At 38.7% G+C, this 18,833-nt stretch overlaps 1 protein-coding gene across 1 annotated transcript in view; it reads right to left on the minus strand.

Moving 5' to 3' along the window:
- The window catches only part of luzp1 (leucine zipper protein 1), a 60,699-nt gene that overhangs the window by 6,189 nt on the left and 35,677 nt on the right, over positions 1–18,833 (minus strand). Inside the window, exon 2 of the mRNA XM_065288275.2 lies at positions 4,393–7,519. Coding sequence (XP_065144347.2) covers positions 4,393–7,299 — 2,907 coding nt within the window. The 5' untranslated portion in view covers positions 7,300–7,519. The remainder of the gene's footprint in view (positions 1–4,392; positions 7,520–18,833) is intronic.

The raw sequence follows: 18,833 nt of genomic DNA on the forward strand, positions 1-18,833 counted from the left end.
GTCAGACAGCATTTTTTGGTGATTTTTATAAAAGTTTTACAAAACGCCTTCCAGGAAAATTTCTTCTATAAATATATAAACATACAAATATATCAAATGAAAGAACAGACCCTATGCTTTCAAACAAACAAAATACAAGGAAAAACGTTTTATCCTATCTTCATTTGTTCTCTTTTTACAACCTCTTAAATATTTCTTCAAAAATACCAAATTTTGAGCAAAAAGCTGAAAAAATTGCATTTTTGTAAAGGAATTTTGTTAGAGATCAGATTCAGAAGGAAGATCAAAACATACACTGAGTTTAAAATTGATTACATTTGTTTTTGAATCAATTTTTATGCCTTCTAGTGGAATTACAGATTATCATAAAAACTTGTCAGGAAAGCGTCATTAAGCTTCTTAATTGACAAGTTAACTCGTCAATGGGGGGAAAGAGTTAATATTCTAATGATTTTTGGCATAAAAACATCAATAATTTTGACCCATACAATGTACTGTACGAATATACCTGTGCTGCCTATGACGGGTTTTGTGGTCCAAGGTCACATATAAGATTTAATTTTTTAATAAATAAACAAAAAGCAATGTTCATTTTGTTCTGTCTTAAAGCCATTAGGGAACATGTTTTCTTCATGGAAGGTTTGCATTTCTTATAAAAACGGTTATTCAACAAACTGATTATGACATCAATAATCTTTGTATTTCTATAAGCGAGGATGAACCTTACTAAACACAGCATCTGGCCGAGCAGGATTATTTACTGTAGTCTGCACGGCAGAAGTATTATTGACATCACCGTCTATATTTGATTCCCATAGGCTTAATGCCAGAGACTTTAAACTGATGACCTTGATGTGTTCAGCACGGGTGCCTTCATTAATAATGAATGAGATAAAACCTCTGATCAGCACAATAACAGCACTGATGGGCAGCTAAGACCCCTTAAATCACTGTGGTATTGATCATATACTGTAAGAGATTCAGTCTCTGAAGGTTTAAACAAAGACATTGACATTGAAATGGATCCCAAAAATTTTATTCAATAACGCAGCTGTGAGTCCAAATCATTTATCATTTCTGTTTTTACTAGCTGAAGTCTGATGAGTTTTACAAAACAATATGAAAATGACTGAAAAACAAACCACATTTTCATATTAATTTTAAACAAATGCATAATTAATTATTAGGAATTTAAAAAGTATTATAAATATTTTTTGCCTCTCTATCGCCATCTCTGTTTGAAGCTTAAAATTGCAGGTGTTGGTCTGCATTTATGTTTACGAGTATTAAAAAAACAACTGACCTAACAGCTAAAGTTATAAATCATTATTGTACCAATGCTATAAGGTACACTGTTAAAAAAAATATGCAGCATGAAGTTAAAACAACTTGGTTTTACAAGTCAATCAATTCAACTTAATTTTTTAAGTTTGGGCTGTGACATAACTCAGCAAATCAAGTTAAAAAATTTTTTTTTTAGTTAAAGTAACAAAAATATATTTTGATTTTACAAAAATGCTGCATATTTATTACAGTTAAATGGTAAGGAGACCGTTTTAAATATGTACTCAATAAATGATTTGTGTTTATTTTTAACAACAAATTTACAGACTGCAGCTTAAAATCCCAATCTCTTGTTTTAATGTATTTTATTTATCTGTCTATTGCAATAGAAGAGGTACTTGTGGTGTAAATAACAGAATACCATGATGCACGCCATGCATTAGAGGTTTTAAAAATGTGTGTATTTCACAATCATAGTGATATCCTTGAGCAAGGTATTTATTATAAAGATTAAAAAAATCACGAGTTGAAGATAAAGTTCACTGCAGGCCTGACCGAGTCTGATTTTACATAAATCCTTCCTAATAGCCTCCAGATTGAGCGGGTACAGATGAAGATTGCTTTCAATCAGATGTTGAAGTCTGTAAGACTATATATTTACTCCTCAGACCAACCAGTTTTCCTATTTTCAACCAATTTCGATAGCAGGGAGGACAGCTTAAACCAAATTTACATCTACAGACGGACACAGGCTTTTAATCTAAAAAGAGATAAAAGATTAATGATAGGGAATCCTGGACAAAATGAAATGAGAGAGAATGAAGGATTGTGTGCTCACAATAACGGTATATTAACTTACAGCTGCAATGACGGCATGAGGAACCATTAGTAGTACAGAGAAAGCAGGCATTCATGGACTGATAGAGAAAAGAGAGACAAATGATCTGACCTTTGTACGTGCAAGTGCTAGAATTTACTTGTGCATAAATCTCAAGACGCTCTCAGATAAATGAACAGGCGTTTGCTATCCATCAGTGCAATGGGCAAAGAAAACAAACACTGCATGAAACCAAATGTAAGAAAGTAAAGAGAGATGGAATGAAAGAGTTTTTGAATTTGTGTGCCAGGAAGGGGCCGAGCTTCAGGGGTCTTTGTTGGTATATTTGGGGGCTGGACTGTTTGTGATGTTTAATGAGAGGGTGATGCTTATTGCTACTCTGAAAGTATGTTTTCACAACAGCAATGTACGAAACCTAAAAGTTTTCCTTGCCGTTTTTCACGTACGGACAGCAAAAATCGTCAAAATGATCACACGGATCCAAAAAATGACTAAAAATACTGTAATATGCATTTTAGGCCAGTAGTTATGGTAAATGAACTGCATTTATATAGCGCTTTTAACAGACCTATGGCCATCCAAAGCGCTTTACAATTAGCCTCACATTCACACGCCGATGACGGTGTCAGCCATGCAAGGTGCCAGCCAGCTCGTCGGGACCAGCTGGGATTAGGTGTCTTGCTCAAGGACACCTCGACACTTGGTCCGGTGGAGACGGGGATTGAACCACCAACCTTACGGTTTGTAGACAACCTACAAGAACCACTAGGCCACTGTCGCAGTTGGCACAGTAATGATGTCTGAACGAGTAATATGCATGATGTCACTGTTTTTATGAATTTGCAATAAAATTAGGGCACTTTGAAACCGGTTCTCAAACATCTGGGTTTTAGTCTCCAAATTGCCACTGTTATGTACATTGTTATGTAAATGACTGGCCAAAAAAATGAAACATTTTGTTTTTAGTTGAAAATGTGTCAAAAAATAAAGGGCCCCTTACTTGTGTCACTAATAAGTGAAAAGAGGATGTAAGCTGGTGAAAAATGTCCCGCTTGCCTTGTTTTGACTAGCCAGACTCTTTGTTTCGAGTGACGACAAATTGCTAAAAAGATTTAGCTGCTGAGACAAAATACTTTCAGGCCAAATAATGCTAAAAACAAAGCTGTGACCTTTAACCTATAGGTCTTTACCTTCCGACACCCCCTTTCATATACATTTATTTGTTTTACTGCTACAGTATTGTAGTGCTAAGGTAAGCTTGTGTTCATGTTGCTATATGGTAATACATTGTGTTGCGATCCCTTTACACATCAAATTTAAACCTTGTACGACAAGTGCTGCAAACGAAGTGCTCTTCTGCCATACAACATAGTTCTAATTTTTTATCTGCTTAAAAAAATCGCCACGTTTTATTTTGTGCCACCATACTTACTCGTGTATCTACTCATGTAACAGTCTTTAAATAGGGAAAACATGGAAGTGTTTGGTGGCTTCTAAATTCATCCCTGTTTGGATCCTTAGGAATGAATAGGGCTAGGCTAAATGCTAACACGTTCACGACGCGCTGTACACAGATTAAGTGCACACATTGATAAAAGATAAGTATGTATAATTATTCCAAGCTGATGTAAGAACATAATAAAATATTGAAAAATGGTGGTGTTTTCCTTTAAGAATATTTGGCTTGAAGTACAAATCTGAGCTAATAATGCACATTAAATATATCACAGTGTTTGTCTCTTTTACAAATTTGCCACACTTTATCTTGCATGTACGCACAATGTGTTCAAATGAGGAAATATTAACAACTGCACGAGCCACCTCAACTAGAAAACAATGTTTCCAGCATGAATTCCATTACAAGAAAAACAGAACGGAGAGCAAAACTCCTCAAGGACCTATTTTTTCCTCTTTCAGCAGATGGTGAAAGATCTAAAAATACTTCATGCTTATAAAATATCCGTCCCCTTCACCTTGTTCCAAAAGCAGTTGCACAAGACTTCTAAATCAAACAAACCCCAAGAAAAATATGTGTTGAATACGATGGCTAAGAAATATTAGTCAAGATTATGGCACCAAATATGTGTGAATGACCCAAAAGGTTTACAGGGATTACACAGGTTGTAAGATAATAAGTAGAGTAGAAGGGAAATCTGTAAAAACAAACTGCAAATGCAGTAAACCAGTGGTTCCCAACACTCTTCTTTTGTCCAGTATGTAAAAGAAATATTTTTTGTAATAATGGTTTAACATAAAAAGCTATTACTCACAATGGCTTTACGGTTTCTTGGCTGAAGTTGCTGAGCACTGACAGGCTCATGTGCAATGGCCCTTTCCGGCGATGGAGTCTTTCTGGTCCTTCGTCCTGGCTCAGGAACTGAAGTATTTCCAATCCTACGCATATATACCTCGGCAGGGGATGGTTTACCTCCAGAGTTTGGTTGAACATTGGAGTTTGATGAAGTGTCTAACACTGTAGTTGCCCTATACGCTTTCCATGTGGTGGCAGACTCGGACTCATCCTCTGAGCCATCTTGCCTTAGTGCTCGGCCATATTCATCAAGAGAAGCTGTCCCACGGCCTCTCCAAGTGCTCCTGACTGTGACATTTCTCATTTCTGACAAACTGTCATCATATGAGTGGTGGTTGTGACTCTGACTTTTCCAACTGGTCGTAGCAATGGTGCTTTCAAACCTAGACTCATCATTGTAAAAGTCAGCAGGTTCTGAAGCCTGAAGGCTGTAGCTGCTTTGAGACAAGAGTGTTGCCTCCACAGGAGCGGTCCCCATGAAACTAAGAGGTTCAGAGAAGTCAGCATCAGTATCACTTTGACGCATAGTGATCTCACTCTTAGGTATGGATATCTCATAAGGTATAGAAAAGCTGCCTCTGTGTTCAATGCTCGGGCTTATAACAATATTACTGGTGGAAGTGTGCCTTTCTTTAGAGGGCTCACTTGATAAACTGCTGCTCCGACTGCTTGTTCGAGAGGAGCTGGGGTCATTGGGATAAAAGGTGATGCTGCTTGTCATCTTGTTGGACAACGCTGGTTTTGCGGAAATCTTGGGTTTACCACTGGTGGTCAAAGGCTCTGTGACTCCCCCTGACATCATTTCCTTTCTGTCACTTTCATAGATTGCTTGCTGGATGATAGCTTTTGATCTGAGAGCTTCACGAGGACTGCAAACTCTTCGAACCTCAATACCTGAAGGGGCTTGTACAGTCTCCTGAGTTTCCCCTTCTGTCAAATGAGGATTGGGTTGGTCCTCACTGTGGGTGCCTTTTGAGGTGCCTTCTTGCAGACGTGAGTATCTTGGGTAAACTGATGATGTTCTTACACTTGTACTTGACATTAAAGTGTCACTTTGCTCACCCACTGATCGCCTAGAGCCAGTTGATTCAGTTTCTGAGGCTGACGAGTGACCATCTGAACCTTGATCACTAAGAGCCGATGAAGACACATGGGATCTGTAGGCAGTAAATGATCCATTTGCCTTTGACAGACTCAACATTCCAGAAGAATCCTGTGAGTTCGCTAAACTCTCTTGATCGCTTAATCCTTTGTCAGGCGAGGCAATGCTAGAGGCCCTGGCTGAAATTAAATTGGCCACATCAGAACTACTAGATTCACTATCACTTCCGGGGTATCTGGAAAACTTTTCAGTTTGACTCTTTTGGCTATCACTGTCATTTTGCTTGACTGTTGACTTCCAAGACTTCTTGTCATTGGCAGCAGGAGGATAGCGACTAAGGACTGACACTTTCTTGCTTTCAGTGAGGTTGCTTGATGACTGTGTAGCACTTGCAAGCTTTTCTTTTGTCCCATTATTAGAATCAGAACTGCCAGTTCTCAAAACTTTCCTGACATTGTGTGCTGGACTAAGTGCCCTTCGTACAGTCTTTGGGGAGCTCTCTGTGGAGTGAGAAAGGTCTTTATTTTTCAGCTTGGTCTCTTTCCTCTGCTGAGGAGACCCATCTCTGCTTTTGTACTTTGAGGTGACTGGTTCAGTAGCAGGACTCCTGTTTAACAATTTAGGTTTTTCCTGCCTGAAGCCTCCTCGTACGTTAATTTCCTCATTTTCAGCTTTACCATTCTCCACGACTTTTGTAGAGCTGGTAACTGCTGGAGGGTTTCCATTATGATTGCTGCAACCAGCTAGCTGCAATTTCATCTGCTCAACCTGGTCATTCAAAGTTTGACTACGGCTCCGTTCCTGCTGGTACTTTTCTGTAAGCTCAGTATTCTTGGATTCCATGTTCTTCATGTCCTCCTCCACTAATTCTAGCTGTTTCAAACGATTCTTTAGCCTTTCCACTTCTTGGCTGAGATCCTTAACTTTATTATCTTCCTGTCCCTCTAAGCTATTTTTCTCATTCTCTGACTCATTTCTCAAATCTATATCATCTGTATGCTTCAAGTAGTCCAAACTTTTCTTCCTCGCCAGTTTGCTGGTAAGTCCTGTTGAAAACTCATCTTCAATTCGAAGGTCTCTAGAATCAAACTGACTGTGGTCTGCTGTGCCTAGTTTGTTTTTCTGACGTTCAAGTTTCTCCGTCAGCTTAAGTATGATTTTCTCATCCTCTCTCTGCCTTTCTAGCAGCTTTTTGCGTTCAGTGACAAATGTCTGGGTGAGGCTCTTGAGTTTCTCCATTTCTGCAGTAAGAGATTTTTCTGCCCTGTCCAGTCGAGCTTCAGAGGTATCTATCTCCTTTACACGGGTCTTCAAGGTTTCAAGCTCCGATGAGAGCTTTTTGGTCAAGTTTTTCTCCTCATTAAGACTAAGGCACAATTGAGTACAATCTGACTTGCTTTTGCCAAAAGCCTCTTCAAGCTTTTCAACTTCTGACATTCTGCGCTGAAGTCGCTCGATCTCCACCTTAAGTTCCTTGGAAAGTTTCTCCTCCAGATCTAGTTTTTCCCTAACCTCACGACAAAGATCTTCTGCCTTCCGTACTTCCTCATCTTTGCCTTCAATTCTGAGCAATCTCTTCCGCATTGCCTCCACATCAGACAGGAGTGAGGAATTACTCCCCTCAGCCTGAATGATTTTGTCCTGAATTTCAAGAAGTTCATCTTCAGCTTTTTGCAATTTGCTTTTGGCTTCCTCAAGCTCATCTAGACGTCGTCCCAAGCTCTGCAATTTATGTCTCAGGTGGCGATTTGATGTTTCTGTCATTTTTCTATCTGATACTAATCTACTGTGTGGGTTTTATGGTTGTTTGATGGAGAGGTACACATTTGTATGGTGGTGTTTTCAAGATGGTCTGGGATTCCAAGGAGAAATAATAAAGAACCGACTTGAAGTTCAGCTCCCTATGTCTACCCTTCTACTCCTCAAGAGGAAGTTCTCACTTTTGTCTCCACTGTCACAGGTAATCTGTGTTAGTTTTGATCACCTGCAAGACAAAAACAAAGGAGATTAAGTGAGTTAAGCAAAAATGCAAGTAATTTAAAACAAATAAAGGGTGAAAACAAAAGAATAATGTAAGTGCTGCTCTAAGATTTACAGACCACGTGAACCAGAAGTTGTGACGACTTTATTTTAGCATTGTGATATATTTACAATTGAAACTGAATACCACATGATAAAAATAGAGGGCGTGGTCTGTTTTTTATCCACTGCCATTTGATTAGCTTCAGAAAAGTAAATGTTTTATTTAGAAATGGAGCTGGCAGTAGGTTGAATGTTGGAGGGCAGGGGAAACAAATGTTAACCCAAACACTCAAACAGATTTTGATCAAAGATTACGAAGACAAAATATTTTGGGGGATTGATGCGCACAGCTAAACAGTTCAGGATTTTCATATAATGATAGTATTTTAACTAGGAATACAAGGTTGTGTTAAATACTTAAAAAACACTGTTACTTTTATTTTTGTGATTTTTAGAAACCTTGTGTAGCAAGCCTTAAAAACAGGCCATTAAAAGGAATAGGCCTCTAAACTTGGATGTCATGGGGGACAAAGACGAGACATAATAGAAAGGAAATTCAATGATTTACTACCCCCCCCCCCCAATGTCTATGATAATACAGCATTGATTTCTTGTTGGAAATTTCTGCTGACGGAGCACAATTCACTGATCATAGCCTCAATCCATGTGCCTGTCGCTAAGGCAACACTGGTAGGGACACCCATCCCTGATCACACCCTCAGGACTTTGAATCAAATTTGCTGTATAAGCCTGTGACAGTTCTGGCCACAGCAACGTGCACTATAAGTAGCCTACAGCACAGCAGCACTCAAATAAAAAATATAACTCATATAGCCATTTTCGCTATCAGACAGTCACTGTCTTTCACTTTGTTGCTACATACAGTATAACTTGAAAGTACTCCAAATGGCATATATAAGGTTTTATCCAAAATGCATTGGTAGCAGTGCTCCACTAATTACAAATAACCACTATAACTTTTCTTGTCCTGTTTGGTAAAAACCTCAAGGTCTTATGAAATATCTCATTAAATACACTGAACGCAAATGCGGTAACAGCAGGTCCAGAGTTAACAGAGCATTTTACACAAGTCAATCTAAAGTGAATTTCAATATGACTGTTGGACTGGCAGGCCCACCAACATGGCGAAAGGCCCGAAGTAATGAGTTGCTGTTGTGGATTGCAGGAATTCTTTCATAATACTTTCTTAATCCCATAATTTTATGGTGTGTGAGGTAAAGGCAGCAGTACTTTTGGGTTCAGAGAGGAAAAGAGTAAATGTACTAGCCAGGCAGGAAAGAGGTCCAGCCCATCCCATGGTACATGAAATTTATAATCACTCTAGTATGATTCCTCAGTGAGTGGCTTCTAAGGACACGACTATCCACACAAATGATTTGCATGCATGTAAGAGCAAATATGTCTGTCTACCAACGATTTACAGAGAGCACTGCGCCAAACACACACAACCACATGTGCAAACAGTATCAGTCTACAGCAGGGCTTCTGCAGTGGAGTTTGTATTGCTGTCATGCAAAGCTTATTTATTCAACGGATAATATTTAACACATTTGTATGTTGACACATTTACTCATTACTGTTTCTGTGGAACATGTGGGGACAGACACACACAAAATGTGTATCTCTGGACCACAGACTTCCCACACCCATATGCACATTCATAATTTTTTGTACAGTTTGCATCTTTCTCTATAGTGGAGAAATGGACAACAACAAACACAAAAAGAAAGTTGGTCTGTTGCTCCGTTGGTAGAGTGTTGTGCTGGCAGCATAAATGATGTGGGTTTGTTCCCCAGAGAACATACACAGTACTGATAATATCATAGACTTGGATGTATTGTCTGTGACATCACCCATAGGTTTGTGTTAAAGCCAATAGTTGGCGGAGCCTGCCGTCGCCATCTTGGCAGCGTCTCACTGCGTGTTTTCCTCCAGTTGGTGCTTGTCACAACGTTAAGCAACGACAGACGCTCTCGAGCGCTCACGCGCTTTAAAAAGGAAGAAAAAAGAACCAGTCACGTTTTCAATATGATTTTAGACACGACAAGCTATTGAGCATATGTGCTTGGCCATTTCCGTGGGTGCTCGAGCCAAGCCCCGGAGCACCCACACGATCGGCGCCTACATGTGCGTGCTGTAGCACTTCCATCTCTAAAACAACACTTGGTTCAAGCGAGAAATCTTTTGGGGGTTAAAATGTTTCCAGCCATGCAACTTGTAGCACAGATTGATACTTTCTCGGAACCTTGAGTGACCAAAGGAGAATATTTTGCCTCGTTGTTCTGTCCCCAAACCAGCACGTCATCACTGATATCAGTTGCCTCCCCTTGCAAATAGTCTGCTGGCCGTCTGCGTTCACACAAACTTGAAGACATCTTGTTGGGCGAGATTGTACTAGATTGTATATTTTTCTTAGTTTGTGACGTGCACACCACCGCGGGTCACACTTTACCACCGTGAGTCGCACTTTACCGGTGGCTATGACAACCGTCACAGCTCTACGGATAACCAAAAATGGGTAAAGAGGCAGGATGAAGTAGTGATGTAGTCCTTGAGTCCGGTCTCAGACTCGAAACCGGTCTCGAGACAGATTTCTGCTTTCTCTGACTAGTCTTGGAATTCAGGGTTTTCCGCAGCACTTTTCAGTTCGGGTGGCCCACCTAAGCTGGGATACCCTCCCACCTTAACAAGGTCATAAAACAAAAATTCGCTGCACAAAAGGCCGTCAAGTGCATCTCGGAGAATAGCGTGGACGTGCTTCACACTGCGAGCGGGCACACGCCACAATGCCGAAATGAGAGAAAGACATGGTCCATCAATGTCTGGAGGATAACTAGCCTGTTGATAAAACATTTAATTCATTAATAATCTAGTATGTGTTCATTTTCTGTCATAGTTTCTTCAAAATTGAGTTTTATTTGAGTGTTTTAAATAAAAATATTTTCATATGACGCGTACGCCCCGCCCCTTTGATTTCCACGCCCCGGCCCGCCCACCTGCACAACCCTACCACCTTAACTAACAAATTTTCTGCGGGAAACCCTGGAATTTTTCTTTCAAAGACTCGGTCTCGGACCAAAGTGGGAGGAGAAGGACTCGTAATTTCAGTCGAGACCAACAATTTTTTTCTGTTCATATAAAAAACACACAACAACAACAATAAAATGCAATGTTGATGTCTTGGTCTCGACTCGGTCTCGACTCAAACTTGCTTCCTCAAAGACTTTCTTCCTCAAAGAATCTGTCTTGACTAGGACTTGACTGTATTTGTATTTGAAAACCAACTGACCCTTCAAAGACTCCGTCTTGGCTCAGACTCGGCATAGGCGGTCTCGTCCCCTGGTTGCTGAAACCACACCGTCAGCTCCACGGTAGTGACAGCGGTGGCAGTTCATCTGTCACTCAAATGGCCACACCCTTAATTATGCAGAACTTCAAGGCTTAATATAATTTAAATGGATTAGTTACAAAAATATTCAACTGCTTCACAGTTGTTATTAAGGGCAAAAATTAGCTATATAAACCAAAATCACTTCGTACCAGGCTGTAACATTATTTTCTGTTGTAAAGTTGGGCATTTTAACATGGGGGTCTATGGCAATTGACTCCCTTTTGGAGCCAGCCAAGCAACTTCCGTAATGGCTTCATCAGAGAGATCGGAAGCTTGCGCCCCTCGGCTAAAATGTATAGCTTAAGTCGCTTGGATAAAAGCATCTGTCAAATGCATACATGTAACAAAAAATATCACAGATACCAATGGCACGCTTAACTACCTAAAATGAATAGAAAGACTTCACTCTCTCTTGCTTTTTCTAGCATAGTCTCTCTCTCACACGCTCTCTTTTTTCCTCTAGAGCACCACATATGCAATCATGCACCATATCATTAGTCCAAGCCACGCTAAGCGATCCTTCAGCCGCCTGAACATTCTGTTCCCCAAGAGGAAAGGGGAAAAAAGACTTTCCCCTGCACTTGACATCAGTTTGGCTGGGCAGCCTGAAGCTCTTTATTCTCTATAAACATGCCTTAATAAACCCTCCTCAACCCCAGAAATAATGCCAATCATAACCCACATTACAGCGAGAGAGCAAAAAAAGCCCAGTCTGGCTTTAAAGAGGTATAAACAAACATGGCTTCCAAATGAAAAACTATTTGTGATCAATGCAAGGTGAGGCAGAGAGTAAGCCGCATAAAATATGAGAGAAAAACACTTTAAAAATACTTTGGTCACACCCTCGAGGATCACGAGTTTAACAATAAATCTTGCAACCAGATGATCTACACCCATCACACAAATAGATCTATTCAGATCATTAGAATTGTTGAACTTGTGTAGGCATTTGCGTTTAATAGGTATAACCTTTAGGAAATATTACAACTAATGCCTATGTTTAATCCTAGACAAAACAACATGGCGAATATGAATAAATAAGAGCGTATTTGGCCTCTTCTGAACTCGTGCTGTTCTGGCAGAAACCGCCAAGCCGCAAAATAGTGGCAACCTGAAGCTTGAGGCAGCAATTTTTTTTAGATCTTTCCATGAAAGTGAAAACCAGCCTATAATGTTCAGTTTGTTGTTTCCTGTGCAGTCGTGTCATTTTCTTCTTTCGCTCTCTTTACCACATTCAGAGAAATGGAAAAGTAAGGACAGGAAGCTGAATGTTTTAGTGGGACTGTGTGTTTGAACGTGCCAACACAAAGCAGGGCTACAAAAAACTTAGATGAGAGACAAACGGTCGAGTGTTTAAAATAAAGACGTGCTTTAGATTGATTGTTTGGACAACCATGAAAAAAATAACACAAGCATCCTTTTAGCACCATCAACCTGGAAAACAAATCATTATTTAAGAAAATAGCACAGGGACTAATTTGCATATTTATATCTATGGTCTGAGCTGTGCAATTGAGTAGAAGCAGGACTAATTTGCATATTCATAGATCCACGTATACTAAATGAGGCAAGGGTGTAGAACAGGGGTCTCCAACCTTTTGGTGAGCAAGTAAAATTAAATTGGTATGGTAGCCACAATAGATAAAACAATTGATTTTACTTTATTTTACTTGTTGATATGTTTTATCATTGTTTAAATGTTATCATACATAAAAGAAGCCACGCTAATATAAAAATCTGTAATAAATGATATTAAAATTGAGGCTATTAATAGAATGGGCTTTGGCGGGCAACTCACAGAGTCTGTGCCGGCAACCTGGTGCCAGCGGGCAACATGTTGGAGACCACTGGTGTAGAGTTACATTCAAGCGGTTTTAAAGCAATAAGAAATTACTGTCATAGGTATTTTTTTACATATGCTATTATGATGCTGAAAGATGAGTTTTAACTGATCTGGGACTTACAGATAAATACAGATAAAGGCATGTATTGTGGATCTGACACCTCACTGTACTGTTTAAATAAGACTTTGAGTGTTGCTGTGTATAATAACCTATGTCACATGAAAAAATGCAGGGTTCCCACACCTTAGGGCGCACTCACACTATCCAAACCAAACCGCGCTCGGGCGCGTTTGACCCCCAAAGCCTGGTTTCTTTGAATAGTGTGATCGCTCTGTTCTGTGCCCGGGCGCGGATTGGTTAATCGCGCCACGGCCGGGTTGCAGAGGTGGGCTGGAGCGCGGTTCACTTATGCTCAGGCGCGGAAGGCTGTGGTGTGAGCGCAATCGCGCCTGAGCGCGATTCAAAAGTTGAAGACGTCAGTTGCGCGACCACTCACGTTCATCTGCATCCGTAAAAACCTTTTGCTGCGAGCAGCGGGGTTACGTGAATGTCCAAGCTGCACTCGTGACAGATCAACTAAGCAATATGATGACATGTGAGAGGGCTGTCTGTAATCGTGCACCAAATGACTCCGAATAAAAAACACAGACTTATCATTACGATGGGTTCCAGTGTTAAGAGAGAGCTTTACTTCCTGCTTTTTTCAAAACAATTGCATCTTGATGACGAAAGCGCGCCCGGACTCGGATCGATAAGAAGTGCAGTGTGAGTGCGTGCACCTGGGGGAGTAGGGAGGGGTGACAATCGCGCTGGGGCACGGTTTGGTTTGGATAATGTGAGTGCGCCCTTAGTTAACTTCAAATTCAAGGACCTTTCAAGGACTCTCCAGGTCCAATACCCTCAAATTCAAGGACTAAATGTGGGGACACATTTCAAGTGAGAGCAAGGTGACATCGTGTTACCTTTTAAGATACATTGTTACAGTTCCCTTTTAAGGGAACTCGCGCTGCATCACTGAAGTGACACTTTGGGGACGCCTCCAGGTGTAAGTGCGTCTGAATGTGTATATCAAATTTAACCAATGGTGAGGCTTAACGACCAAGACAGGGTGATGCTGGAGCCAGGATGCAGGAAGTATGGCAAGGGAGACGCAGCGTCTCATTCCCTTCTCAGGGAACAACAGTTACATACGTAACCCGAGACGTTTTCATGCGTCAAACACAACTATGCAAAAAAGCATTTTGGTATGAATCAACATTCTCATACAGAAGATATAAGCATTTAAAGCGAACAGTTTAGCACGTGTGCTTAAAAAGTCTAAAATTTTTATATTATCCTACACTACACAGGGAATAAAATGGATTTTCCAGAAAACTTCTTGCATAAAATATATTCAAGCACTTTCAGTTACCTGTATGTATATTTTCAAAAACTTCCCAGGGCCTTGAATAACTTTCAAGGATTTTAAGGACCCGTGGGAATCTTGAAAATTAATATTAATTGGTCATTTTACTGTCTGTCAGACATTGAGTTTACATCCCAATGTCTTTTCATTAGCATTTAAGGAACAAATATATCTATATATATATATATAGAATGGGAGGCACAGTGGCTCATTGGATAGCATTGTTGCTCTACAGCAAAAAAGTTTTGGGGTCAAGCCTTGGTTCGTTCAGGAGGCCTTTCTGTGTGGAGTTTGTTCTCCCTGTGTCAGAACTATTATAAATACATTGGCACCAAGATGGCAGAATCAGCAGAGTTTATCATCACAGCTGTGCCCAGCATGAATGGGCTTACCTGCTGAGTGTGTGCATTTAAAGTCATTTCTACTTGGTACGCTTGCTCAACATGTGGCAACAGTGTATAAACTGCAGAACCAGCATGCAAAGCATTTACAGACCCAGGACTATAATATTATGTTGTCTTAATTTTTCTCCCTCTATATGCCCTGAACCGACACTCCCTGTCCCATCTCCTTACACGAGCTGGAATAGAAACAGATCCCGAACCCTCTCCAAAACCCCTCTTCATTCGAAACGGTGATATAATGTGATGTAATCAGAGAGATTGATACTCAGAAACAAATCTGGTTCCTTACAGTTCATTAAGGTTTGTTTTAACTAAACTTAGTTATTTATAATACTTTTTTAAGATGTAAAATAAATATTTGCTGTCCCCACAGCAGGTATGTGACGTTTTAGCTTAAAATACCATATAGATAATTAATTATAGCATGTTAAAATTGCCACTTTGTAGGTGTGACCATTTTTGGGTGAATCCTTTTAAATGCAAATGAGCTGATGAAATTCAAACACCAATCGCCACAAAGGTGGTTTCTTGAAATTGAAACTTATTTGTGCTGTGAATTATTTGGTCTCTCTCCGTCTCTCTGCACTAAATGGCAGTGCCGTGGTTGGATAGTGCAGATTAAGGGGGCGGTATTATCCCCTTCTGACATCACAAGGGGAGCCAAATTTCAATTACCTATTTTTTCACACGCTTGCAGAGAATGGTTTACCAAAACTAAGTTACTGGGTTGATCTTTTTCACATTTTCTAGTTTGATAGAAGCAATAAAAACACGAAAGTCAGATTTTCATGATATGTCCCCTTTAAAGGTTTATTCCTCTTTATTTATGTCTCAGTGACTCAAGATTCTTTATAACCCAAACATATCCGTTCTGATTAAACACTGATGTAGCAACCACTAAACCAAACAGACACAAACATAACTGGAAAGCCCAATATCCATACTAAACAAGCAGGAAAGCCTAAAGAGAGATGCGAGGATTGTCCCCACGTTTGTGGCAGGTACTTAAGAAGTATTTATGCTATAATTTGAGTTTCGGTAGAGATTTTAAGTCTAGACAATAAATCTATAGGGATACAAAACTTCACTGACGTATCTAAAAAGTTTCATGCTGTGTATTTATGGACGCTAAACTGCAAAGCACTTGGTTCTCAGAATCAGCAAACGTAACACGTTACACACTTAAAACTGTGTATAATTGCTATTTACAGTCATACATGGTTTGAAACCAAACCGTGTATGAGTTTGTGTTCTGTACATCACATTGCGGTGCCACGTAACAGCTGTCAGAGGAAGTGTGCACTGTGACTAAGCCAATACCATCTGTTTGTCTGTTCGAAAACCATTAAGTCAAATGCTATGTCATATGAGAGATTAACTTTATTTTATTACAGGAAGGGCAAAGTTAAGCAACTGAATGAATCAATGTCTACTATTATAAACAAAAAATTACAAAACGACACTAATGTATGTCTTTACACATACAAAGACTTTACAAATGAGAAATTAAAGATTCATTAAATTAAACAAAATTGTGAGTCTATGCGTGTAATGTAAGCAAATAACTGTAACAATGATGTAAAGTTTAAAGGTGATGTATTTGGGTTGGACTGTGATAATGCGATAATGTGTGTGTGAATTTGAGAAGCTTTTCCGGAAAATCTTATCTCTAAAGTCATAAAAATTGAGTCACTTGAATGAGACAAGAGAGAGAGAGAAAGTATATTCAGTGCATAGTGCATACAATGACCTGGAAACCACAAATTCTGGTCTCACCCTGAATGACACAGAAATCAAGATGTCTGCTTCTGTGTAGGTGACCTGCTTAAGTTGTCTGCACGGTTGAGGGATTACAGTGAAGCTACAACGCAGTCCAGCAGCACTGCTTGAAATAAATCTGGAAATATTACCTTCCAAAAAAAATCAGGTCTCGGGAAATAAAACAAATTTAGAAAGCAGTCTCCTCTCTCTTAGCTAGTCCTGGATATCCATTAACCTCCTACAGACACAAGCCCAGGGAAAATATAATTCTGCCAATTACCCAAAACCACACCGCCGCAGGAATTAAACACGATTAGATTATTGATTGATTGTGACAGACATAAAAGAAAGAGAGAAGCATTCTGGACAAAGTTCAGTTCCCAAAAACCTAGCAACCTAGCCAGTACTCCAAAACACAACACAGATGCAACAGTTGCCAGAAAACACATGGCAGGTACTGAATTGTGAACAAGGTACACAAACGTGCTATGCCAACAATGCAAAAATAAAACAATAATGAGGCAGTTCTGCATTCCTAAGTGAAGGCACTATAGGTCAATAAAATCCATTACATGATTTAAAGGTGAAAGTGTGTCATTTTTTGCGGCACTGGTATGACCAAACTGAATAACAAAAATAATTCCCTTGTCTGCCATTGGTTGGCCAAACTGGTTATATAACTGGCTGCTGGCCGGGAATACTGGTTTCATATGTAGATGTGCTAATTTAAAGTCTCTTGTATACATCCAGATCACAAACACTTACATTAAAGGGACAGTTCACAAAAATATTTTATTACCGTATCATTTACTTACCCTCAAGCCATTCTTGATATATATAATTATCTATTTTTCAGACGAACCCAATCTGAGTTATATTATTAAACGTCCTGGCTATTCCAAGCTTCATAATGGTAGTAAATGGTGCTTTTGATTTCAAAGCCCAAAAAAGTGCATCCATCCTTCACAGAAGTAATCCACATGGCTTGAGGGGGTTAATAAATGCTTTTTAAGGGCAATAGATGCAATTTTGTATACTGGAAATGCATTTTTTTGTGAACGGTGTGTCGGTCATTGGGTCAATGACGTGATGTTAATTATTTTGTGTCTGTATGGTTCAATTAAATGTTAAATGGTTAAAATTTCAAAATAAATTTGCAGATTACTTGTAGTCTAAAATTTCTGGTTTTATTTCATTTTGACAAAATATTTTGGGGATAATTGCAAAACTGTCAATGTGGTGTAACCGGTGTGTCAATTGGTGTAACTTGTTTTTTTTTTATGAAAATATACATTTATTCATATATAATATATTCAAAAAATGTGGAATAAAATATAATCATCTAGTTGAGTATAATATGATATTTTACATAAATTTTTACATAATTTGTCAAAGATTATTTAGAATACAGAGCTGTTTTCAGCATATATGTCAGGACAAATATGACAAAAACGCATAAAAATTTACATTTAGAAATAACTAATACAGTTATAATTTAAAATTATTTTTTACGATCATGCTTACATGCCATCAAGGTGAATAAAATATTTAATATTTTTCATTCGTTGGCGCAATTGTCCCTTTCAGTCTTATCTTTTATAAAAATGGTGCAAATGTAATTTGTTATTGCATAAACTTAACATAAATACACTCTGTGCATTGAAATAAACCTGATGCATGCTTTTAAAACAAGTTTTAAATTTCTCATCTTGCCAAAAAAGTTTGTAAAGTTTTAAATAATAATATTTTTCTTAAAAAAAATCGCATCAAACACCTGGTGGTTCACAGGGAGTTCATTATCAATTACAATTAAAACACAAAATGTAATTAATTACAATTAAACACTAACAAAAACATAAATTTTATTAGGGATGCACCGATAGGATTTTTTTGGGCTGATACCGATTTAAACAGACAACTTCTGGCCGATACCGATGCCGATATTAAACACTTGTATACAATACTATACAGTTGGTCTATTAGCTAGTTTATTTCTGCATCAAATTATTTTTACTGAACATGGATTGGATCTAATTAACATTCAACTGACCAACATAATAAGAGAGGCACAAATTAAGCTAAAACAAATATAATAAGACAGCATGACAACCTTCAAGGGTGGTTTTAGCTATTCAACATTTATTTTATTAACAACATTAACTATTTTTACATATAATGGATTTCTTTATGCAGTTAATTAAGAAACAATCAGTATCGGCCTTTCTCGTGCTATTGCCGATATGCAGATGCTTTCAAATTCATCAAAAATCGGCCGATTAATATCGGCGGCCGATACATCGGTGCATCACTACATTTTAATATTTTATAATAAAATATCTGTATGTCATGTGACCATTACACAACCCTAAACATATTTTTTTTTAAACTGTGAACTGGACAGATTTTATTTATCAATAAAAAGAAAATTACGAAATGAAAGTAATAATAGG

The sequence above is a fragment of the Paramisgurnus dabryanus genome, chromosome 17 (genome assembly GCF_030506205.2).
Source record: "Paramisgurnus dabryanus chromosome 17, PD_genome_1.1, whole genome shotgun sequence".
NCBI classification, from domain to species: domain Eukaryota; kingdom Metazoa; phylum Chordata; class Actinopteri; order Cypriniformes; family Cobitidae; genus Paramisgurnus; species Paramisgurnus dabryanus.